Raw genomic sequence first — 9,991 nt, 5'->3', positions numbered from 1 at the left:
TAATTATATATTTTATTAGATAGCACATTCATTCTTAATTATCAGCAGAATATTTTTGTAAAATATTGACAACGTAACATAAAACGTGATTTAAAATGTGACCAAAAAACATCAAAGATCATCTGACTGTCTGGGATGGGGGTGGGGCTCGGGAGAAGGAACATAATGGAAAACATTTGCCGTCAGAGGAAGGTGTAACTTATCTTTTTAAATCTCTTTCTCTAATTCTGAAAATGAACTGTGAACTGGAGCTCTCTTGACCACGCTGGTACCTAAAATTCTCCCATCTCTTCCCAGCACCTTCCAGCGTCCTCTTTACCCAGCAACAGAGAATGTCAGCTCTATGATTTCTCTGATAGGTGAATCCCAGCCATGCTGATTCCTCTCCACCCATTTCCAGTGCTAGAGGCCCACAGTTTCAGTCTCATCTGCCTCCACTCGGCCTCAGTTCCTCATCACTGTTCCTCTGCTCACAGTCATCAATTATAGACCCCACAACATGCGCCCTGAAGACAGAATGTTCCATATCAGAGCTGTGATCTTCAGGGCCCTCTCCTTGGCTTTCCTGCTGAGTCTCCGAGGAGCTGGGGCCATCAAGGGTGAGTGCTCAGGAGGACGCAAGAGCGTCGGGGTGAGTGATGGGGTGGTTCACATCAATTGCTGCTTCAGGAATCACAGATTTTAGGGGCTCATTGATCTATCTGGTCCTCATAGTCTATGTTCCCTCTGGCCCTCATAATAATAACAGCAATAACAGCCAGAATTTATGAGACGCCTGCATAGTTTCTTTCCCCATTTACATCTCACAGGAATCTTCAATGAAGATAATATTCCATTCATTTAGAAATTATTCCTTTTATTTAGAAATTATTTTGAAAAAACTGAAGCTCAAAAAGATGAATAAGTTTTCCAAGGTTACACAGCAGATCAACGAGCCAAGTTTGAAGTCCAGACCCAGCTCTGAGGGTCATACACTGCCTTCCCCAGATTCCTGCACACAGTGACCTACTATCAGGGCCCTCCTATCTCTCTGGGATCCCCAGCCTCTGTCTTTTGTGGCTGCTTCACAGGAACTCCGAGCTATGGACTCTGCATTAGGAGAGGAAGTGCAAAGAGTGTTTCTGTATCCTCCCTCTCTTCTAGGACCCTAGGGCTCTTCCTGGGTCTTTGTGGGTGGTCACAAGCTTTCCTCTCTCAAGACAGCAGGGTTGTATGGTCTTGATAGCCTTGTGATTCGGGTTCTGAGAGATTCAGGACTGCAAGGGAGGCCTAGACTTTTGATAGCCGCAAGGACTCAGCCAGAGATGGACCGTAGTGAATGCTCCTTTTTCCTGTAGCTGAAATCAGGGAGAATGACATCAAGCCTGTGCATGATGCTGTCATTCCAAAATCTAGTGATGGGGAAGGTTAGAATCCATAACGTACAAGATGCACACTGGCTTCAGACAGTTTTATTTAAGATGTGTAGAATAAAGAGGAGGTCAGGCTGGGTAGAACCAGAAGTATCTATTGCCCTGTTCGCGGTCACCTGAGTTATTTCTAATGTTATGTTATAATAAACACCACAATAGGCTTCTCTTCATAGATGCAAATACTTTTTAGTATTCTTGGTAGAAATTCCTAATGAGCTCAGCTGTCTCTTCAGGGCTTCCCTGCCCAGTCTCTTAACATTTAAACATGTCATTTACCTTAAAAACATAAGTGCAAACCAACTGATAAAAAACAACCTTGCCTTCAGTCTGCATCCTGTCCCAGAGACACTTTCTTTGTGTCCTCACACGTGGAGCTAAGCTTCTGACTTGTCTCTGGTACATCCCTGAGGATCCTCTCATCTTGGCCATCAGGAACCTCTACAGAAGGTCAAATTCAGTGGGTTCTTCTCAGTGCCTCTGACTTGAGTTACTAATAACATTTGCACTATAATCCACTTCTTTCTGATGAACTACCCTGTCCTTATTTTTCTCCTGTTTACCTGGATCCTCCTTATCATCTTTTAAACCACCTCTTAACTATCATGTTCTCTCATTATACCCTGAGATCTCGGCAATTCTGATTTTTGGCACTCTTCCTGGAAAATCTTATTTAACCTGCACCTGCCACTAATGACTGTCAGTTCTATGGCCTAAATTCCTCTCCTGAGACCACCCATAATCCACAAATGTCTATGTATTATTTCTCCTTAGATGACTTTCAGGTCTTCTAAGTGCAATAGCCCCACAGTGAACTCAGTATCTTCTCCCAGTCAGGCTGTCTTCCCCCTGTGAGAAGTGGCTTTTGCCCTGTTTTCTGAATGCCTACATTGAAGCCATCTGTTCCCCAGGAAGCCTTCCCTGATGTGCTGTTTGGTCGCATCTTGTGTATACCCACGTATCTGCACTTATCCTTCTGAACCTGCTGTTGTCTTGTCACTTGTGTTTCCTTCTGTGACTTATACGCGTCTGCAGAACAGGACGTATGTATTATTTTTATTTGGGTATTTAGCATCTAACAGTGTTTGACATATAGTAGCCTTTTAATACATATTTTTGTCTGAATGGAAATGATATTTTGAAGTAATAATCTGTTCCATAGCTGGCTGATCTTTGGACTGCAGAACTTGTGAAAGTGTTTTTTAAAAAGCATTTTAAAAAGTACAAGGGACATTCATGTATTAAGAAGATGAGTTTCCAATAACTGCTAGAGGACTTTGTGTCTTTTTATTTTACCCTCTTTTTCCTGATGAGTCCTTTGAGTCCTTTAAACTGAGGAGCAAGCTAAGTTTCCTAGTGAAATACCTATAGGATTTGTTTTGTTTAGTTTCAAATACCACTCTTTGCTTGGCCACTTACTGTGTCAGGGAGTCATTCTCAGTGAAAAATAAGACACAGGTCATACCCTCTAGACACTTACAATTACAGTGACAAGGAGTCATTCTCCTGTCACTGTAAGTGGCCAAGCACAGACTGGGTCCCCACATGTCAGGGCTGAAAACTCACAGGGAAATCTGTGAGTTGGGAGGTGAGAGCAGAAGAGTCCCATAGTTCCTTCTCACTCTGATGCATTTATCATTCTAAACCCAGACTTTCACATACACATTCATCGTTTTCTTTCATGATAATAGTTGCTTTTATCCTCTTATCTTTGCTAATTCTTACAAACTAATAAAGACTAAGAAACAAAATAAATTAAATCCTACAGGTGTTCCAAACTCAGCAATAATTTCTAGTTGGCCTCTAAAACAAAAATCAAAATATAAATGTAAGAAACGTTTAGAATGCTTAGTACCTGTGTGATGAAATAATCTGTACACTGAACCCCCGAGTCATGAGTTTACCTATACAACAAACCTGCACATGTACTCCTGAACATAAAATAAATGTTGAAATATTTTTAAAAAGGAAACAAAAGTTTGGAACAAATGCCAAAATAACTGTACTGTACTTTTGAATTTATATGCCCCAAATGAAAAATATTATCAACAAAGCTAAACATTCTACAGTTTCATGTTCATAAACTAAGACAGAAACTTTAAAACTGTCAAGAGCCCTAAAATTTGAAGGATATTTTGTTCTTCCTCTCAATTTTGTATTTTTTCTACCTTTTCTATAATAAGAAAAAGAAAATGTCCATTCCCCCACCCCCACGACTCTAAAAACAATTTTACATCTGTGTCACAGAAAAATTAAGATCTTAATGGGAGAGAAAACCTCTCTACTAGTTCCGCCAGTAGCCATATGACCTTAGCAAGTTATTAATATGTAACTTCCCTGCATTTCCTTACCTGTAAAATGTATGATATGTATTTGCTTCATAGGGTTATTGTGACAATTCAACGAGTGAAATATGTAAAGTATTTAGAAGGATGCCTGGCACAAGTAAGTGCTCAACAAATGTTAGCTGTCATTGTTACTATTACTATTGTGTAGGGTCAGGATGCCCAGACTTTCAAAGACCAGGAAGCAGCTTGACTTATCAGTGATAAACTTTTCATTTTGTTCTTCGCTCCTTTCTTTTTATAACTGCTCATCTGCTCTGTATTATTTCCTTTATGGTGTTGCTCCTTCTTCTTCCCCATATGTCCTTCCTTAGACCTCTTACCTTCTTCCTTTTTATATTCATAAGTCTTTATTCATTCTCTAGCTTTGACCACTTGCATATTCAAACTGACATTTTGTCGTGTTTTTCTCTACTTTCTTTATGCAGCGGACCATGTGTCAACTTATGCCATGTTTGTACAGACCCATAGACCAACAGGGGAGTTTATGTTTGAATTTGATGAAGATGAGCAGTTCTATGTGGATCTGGACAAGAAGGAGACCGTCTGGCATCTGGAGGAGTTTGGCCGAGCCTTTTCCTTTGAGGCTCAGGGCGGGCTGGCTAACATTGCTATATTGAACAACAACTTGAATATCTTGATCCAGCGTTCCAACCACACTCAGGCCGCCAATGGTACTGCCTATCTTTGCCTCTTCCTCTGTAGCCCAAATGGAAGGGATGAGAGGGCCTCTCTGCCACCCTCAGACTAGGAAGCCTAAGTGCCCCCTGCTGTGTGATCCTCTTCCCCTAGTGGCCATGGGCTGACCGCACCACAGCAAGGGCTTTCATCCTCTCTTCTCAGGAGAGAGAACGGTGAGCAGAGTGAGGCTGGTCAGTGGTGTGATACCCCTCTCTGTGATTCAGAGCTGCCATAAAATCTAAGGCTGAGGTAGAGGACCACCCTCCCCCAAGAGGTGGAGCCTTTGTGATTCATCCCAGAAGAGGGGCCTAACCTAGTGCTGTCTCCTCCCAGATCCCCCTGAGGTGACCGTGTTTCCCAAGGAGCCTGTGGAGCTGGGCCAGCCCAACACCCTCATCTGCCACATTGACAAGTTCTTCCCACCAGTGCTCAACGTCACGTGGCTGTGCAACGGGGAGCCGGTCACTGAGGGTGTCGCTGAGAGCCTCTTCCTGCCCAGAACAGATTACAGCTTCCACAAGTTCCACTACCTGACCTTTGTGCCCTCAGCAGAGGACTTCTATGACTGCAAGGTGGAGCACTGGGGCTTGGACCAGCCGCTCCTCAAGCACTGGGGTATGCAACTGCTTTTCTCTCCATAATCTCCTGGCATCCTCTATTCCAAAGACCTGGTGTGCTCTGCACCAGCTTTCCCCAGTGGCTGGGTCTCAGCTCTTTCCTCGTCCTAAGATCCAATTAACTGGTCCATAACCTTCAATTCCCACAACCATCCTAGGCCATAACCACCCTCACTGCACCTCCTGACCCTATCTCTTCATTCTTCCCCCAGAGGCCCAAGAGCCAATCCAGATGCCTGAGACAAGGGAGACTGTGCTCTGTGCCCTGGGCCTGGTGCTGGGCCTAGTAGGCATCATCGTGGGCACCATCCTCATCATAAAGTCTCTGCGTTCTGGCCGTGACCCCCGGGCCCAGGGGCCCCTGTGAAATACTGTAAAGGTGGGAATGTAAAAGAGGAGGCCCTAGGATTTGTAGAATGTAAGGAAGGGAGGAAAAATTCAATCCGATAAGTGTTCATTGATCTTCTAATGCATTAAAAGCATTAGATAACAACAACAATATTGATAACTAACTGAGTAGTTAATATGGTCAGGCACTATTCTGAGGATTTACATTTATTAACTCACTTTATTCTCACAAATAGTCTTTGAGGTAGGTACTATTATTTTCACCATTTCACATGAGAGATACTTCTATCTTTTTACATACACAGAAACCTTAAGCACTTTGATGAAGTTCCCACAGCTATGAAGTAGTAGGGCTAGCTTCCAATCCAAAAAGTCTGGATCCAAGACTGTTTATCCACTGTCCTATTCACCCTATTTTGTGAAGGAAAAGACCAAGTTCAAATTCTCCAAGAGTCCATTGTCTAATAATGGAGCCAGATCTATATTTCTATACATAATTACAACACAGTGTGGTGGGTGCCTGTAACTACTTACTGTCTCTACTTGGACTCATTCCATGGCAATGCTCACACAAAAAATGCCCCTCCTGAGATCTTGTAGGTTTCTATTTATCATAACACTCACTATGCTTTATATTTTTATATGTTTTGGGAATTCTCTTAGCATTAGACAGTGAACTTCCATGCAGATGACCACATCTAATTCATTATTATTATTGTTATTCATGCTGGACCTCAGGTACAAAAGGTTAAGAACTTCTCAGTTCATTATACTATCATCATTGGTGCCTCCGAGCTCTCTCTCTCTCGATTTATTTGGTCCCTTTTATCTCCAGTCCTTACTCCCATATCTAACCTCTTACCCCTACCTCATAGGTAAACATTTTAATGAATTTGATGTTTCGTTTTATTTGCATAGATGCTCCCTAATATGTAGTAGTGTCCAGTGTACATGTATTTTTAGTTAACCAAAATGGCATTAAATTATAGATCTAATTTTGTATATCCAGTTTGTTTCTTCCAAATCTTCCATAGTATTTTCCTCTATATGTCCATGCATTAGTCCATTTTGCATTCCTATAAAGGAATAAAGGAATATCTGAAGTTACCTAATTTATGAAGAAAAGAGCTTTAAATGGCTTACAGATCTGCAGGCTGTCCATGAAACATGGCACCAGCATCTGCTTCTGTTGGGGGATTCTGGAAGCTTTTACTCATGGTGGAAGGCAAGTGGAGCCAGTGCATCACATGGTCATAGAGGGAGAAAGAGACATAGAAAGAGGTGCCAGGCTCTTTTTAACAACGAGGTTTCACGTGCACTAATAGAGTGAGAACTCACTCATTACCCTGGGGAGGGCACCAAGCCATTCATGAGGGAGTCTCCTCCATGATTCAAATACCTCCCACCAGGCCCCACCTGCAACACTGGGTATCAATTTTCAACATGAGATTTGGAAGGGACAAATATCCAAATCATATTAATCCACATATCTATATTGCTCCTGGGATACCTGGATCACCCTTGGTTCTCTACTATTGCAAGCGATGCTTGTATCTCACATGGAACTGCATATGCATGTGGGCCTGACCTGCATCCCTGGAATGTATGTATCCTAGAAAGGGGTTGCAGGGTTGCTGGAGATGCAGCTCCTTAATTTGACTAAATACTGCTCATCTTCTCATCAGAATGGCTGTACTCATCTGTGCTTCCTTTGTCAGTATTTGAAATGTCCTGCAACTCCTAAATGCACATCAACACTGGACATTATCCAGTTTTCTAACTTTTGCCAATTTCATTTGCATAAAGAAATATGCTGTTTTATTTTGCATTTCTTTAATTACTAATAATTGGGGCTATAATTAGGACTGATTAGCCACTTGGGGGTTCCTTTTCTATAAATTGCCTGTTCACATTCATTGCCCATTTTTGTATTATGTGCTTCTATCATTTTCTTATTGATTTGCAAGTGATACTTATACAGTCCTGCTAGTAGTCCCTTGTCAGTTGTAGGCATTGCAAATGTTTTCCCCTAATCTGACTTCTGGTAACTTGCTCCTTGGTTTCCTTTATTGAAGAGAAATCCTTAATATTTTGTGATGAAGTCCATCAACTGTATTTTTGTTTGTGCATCTTTTTTAAAAGAAATCTTCCCTGTACTGAGATATCAAAGATACTCTTAAAACATCTCCTACAGTTTTAAATTTCACATGTACTACTTTAATTCATCTGGGATTCATCTTTGTGTTTGATGGGGATCATGTTTTATTTTTCTCTATATAATGGGCCAGTGTGTTCCCACAACTACTAAATAGTTCACCTTTTCCCCATAAGTTAGTGGTGTCTCCTTTGCTATACTGAAATCTCCCATTACAGATGGGCCTGTGTCTGAGTTCCATCTTGTTCCACTGTTCTGTTTGTCTCTTCTTGTGCCAATGTCCTAGTGTTTTGATTACTATGACATTGTAGTGTGTGTTAGTATCCAGTAGGAAAAATTCTTCTTTATTTTTCTTTGTTCACACACATTTATAATGATATCTATAATGATTTGTAACAGAATGAAGTGAATGTAGAATGTCAGATGTTAAGAGGAAGAATGGAAAGGAGGGCTGGAATTAGGGTGATGTAAGGGATGCACTTGACTTAGGTGCAAAATTTGGGAGATGCCAAGAGAACTCAGTAATAAATCATATTTTAATGAAATATCTTGAAAAAGCAAAATTAATGCAAAGATACATGATTAACAAAATATCAAAAGAGGATTATTCAGTGAAAATGGAGAAGAAGCAGGGAGGCAGAAGAATTAGGAGAATATGTTGTCACATAAGCCAGGGAATTAAAGAATTCCAGGAAGGAGGAAGTACTGCTGTCAGATGTTCAACAGAGGTCATTTTAGAAAATTTACCTTGGTTTTGAAATCCTTTCAAAGAGCAGTTTACACAATGTGAACAAGTATCCTTCCTTCATTGCCGTCATTGATATGGTTTGGATATTTGTCCCTTCCAATTCTCATTCCAGGGTTAAGCTTCTTCTCTGCCCTCAGTAATGTGGCCCTTCCCCTTGTCAGGATATTTTGGAGACATGAAGCATGTGGGATGCCCTCAAAGTCAGCTGGGGTTTGAGGGTGAAATTCAATGACTTTAGTGAACTCCTTGGCTCCTATGTGCTGTTCACCTGGAGGACCAGGGCATGTGCAGGGATGACCACCTTCTCCCTGGGAGCTGAACAGGGCAGAGAAATGGGAAGCTCGGGTGCAAAGGGAGTGGGAAAGATGGGTTTGGGCTTACAGTACTGAACCCAGGAATGACAGTAACTGTGTGTGTTGCTGCAGGTGACAAAATATCTGAACAGAAGAGGACTTAGGAGAGATCTGAACTCCAGCTGCCCTACAAACTCCATCACAGCTTTTCTTCTCACTTCATGTGAGAACTACCCCAGTGGCTGACTGAATTGCTGACCCTTCAAGCTCTGTCCTTATCCGTTACCTTAAAGCAGTCATTCCTTAGTAAAGTTCCCAACAAATAGAAATTAATGAATAAATGTTGACACTTTGATAGCATTGATATGGAGATTATCCTTTCATTGAGCCTTTTATCCTCTGGTCTTCTTTGAAGAACCCCTCACTGTCACCTTCCTGAGAATACTCTAAGACCAATAAATACTTCAGTATTTCAGAGCTGGGAGACTCTGAGTCATTCTTACTGGAAGTCTAGGACCAGGTCACATGTGAATACTATTTCTTGAAGGTGTGGTTTCAACCTCTATTGCAGATGTAGTTACTAAAGGTTCTGATCCCCCCTGAATGGAAAGGTCTGAGGATATTGATTCAGCCCTGGGTTCTTCCCTAACTACAGAATAGGGTGGGGTAGAGAAAGGATATTGGGGGAAATTTTACTTGGATGAAGATTTTCTTGGATGTAGTTTGAAGACTGCAGTGTTTGAAGTCTCTGAAGGAAGAGATTTGGTCTGTCTGGATCAAGATTTCAGGCAGATTAGGATTCCATTCACAGCCCCTGAGCTTCCTTCCCAAGGCTGGATTGTAATTATAGCAATATTTCATGGAGGATTTTTCTACATGATAAACTAAGAGCCAAGAAATAAAATTTTAAAAATGCCCTCATTCATTGCAATTTTTACCAGCCATAGTCACTCCATGTGGGAGAACTTAAATCATGATTACCAGAGCTTTCAAAGGTTTGAGAATAGTGATGATTATGAAGAAAAATATCTTATTTGAGCAAGGATTTTGTTTCTTTATGAGTGTTCATTAGATATTATGATGAAAAAGCATGAAATGGTAAAAATGCAGATAAATATAAAAACATGTTTTCTAGGTTTCTTTTTATTTTTAAGTTAAAAAAGGAATTGTTTAAAGTGAAAATTATTTGGGGGTTTATAACATACCCAGAAGTAAAATATGATGACAATGGCACAAAGAATAGAAGGGAGAAATGGAAGTATAATGTTGTAAGTTTCTTGTACATGTGAAGTGGTGTGTTATTATTTGAAGGTAGAATGTATTAAGATGAATATTTTAAACTCCTGATAACTACTGGAAAAAAAAAGAGGTATAGCCAAGAGGCCAATGGAGAAG

The 9,991-nt window shown here is 40.9% G+C and overlaps 1 protein-coding gene across 2 annotated transcripts; it reads left to right on the top strand.

The window, feature by feature from the left end:
• The first annotated feature begins 413 nt into the window (after positions 1 to 413).
• LOC100995577 (HLA class II histocompatibility antigen, DP alpha 1 chain) lies at positions 414 to 9,073 on the top strand. Of its 2 annotated transcripts, XM_008960657.4 has the most exons (5): positions 415 to 599; positions 4,183 to 4,428; positions 4,769 to 5,050; positions 5,265 to 5,431; positions 8,729 to 9,073. In XM_008960657.4, the coding sequence occupies exons 1-4, from the start codon at positions 500 to 502 to the stop codon at positions 5,417 to 5,419; spliced, it is 783 nt and encodes a 260-aa protein (XP_008958905.2). In that variant the 5' UTR covers positions 415 to 499; the 3' UTR covers positions 5,420 to 5,431; positions 8,729 to 9,073. The 2 variants fall into 2 exon arrangements, with proteins under 2 accessions (XP_034817717.1, XP_008958905.2); XM_034961826.2 differs by lacking the exon at positions 5,265 to 5,431 and having other exon boundaries at positions 414 to 599.
• Positions 9,074 to 9,991: the final 918 nt, after the last annotated feature.

Source organism: Pan paniscus, chromosome 5, assembly GCF_029289425.2.
Source record: "Pan paniscus chromosome 5, NHGRI_mPanPan1-v2.0_pri, whole genome shotgun sequence".
Lineage (NCBI taxonomy): Eukaryota > Metazoa > Chordata > Mammalia > Primates > Hominidae > Pan > Pan paniscus.
This window is presented reverse-complemented; position numbering and strand designations above follow the sequence as displayed.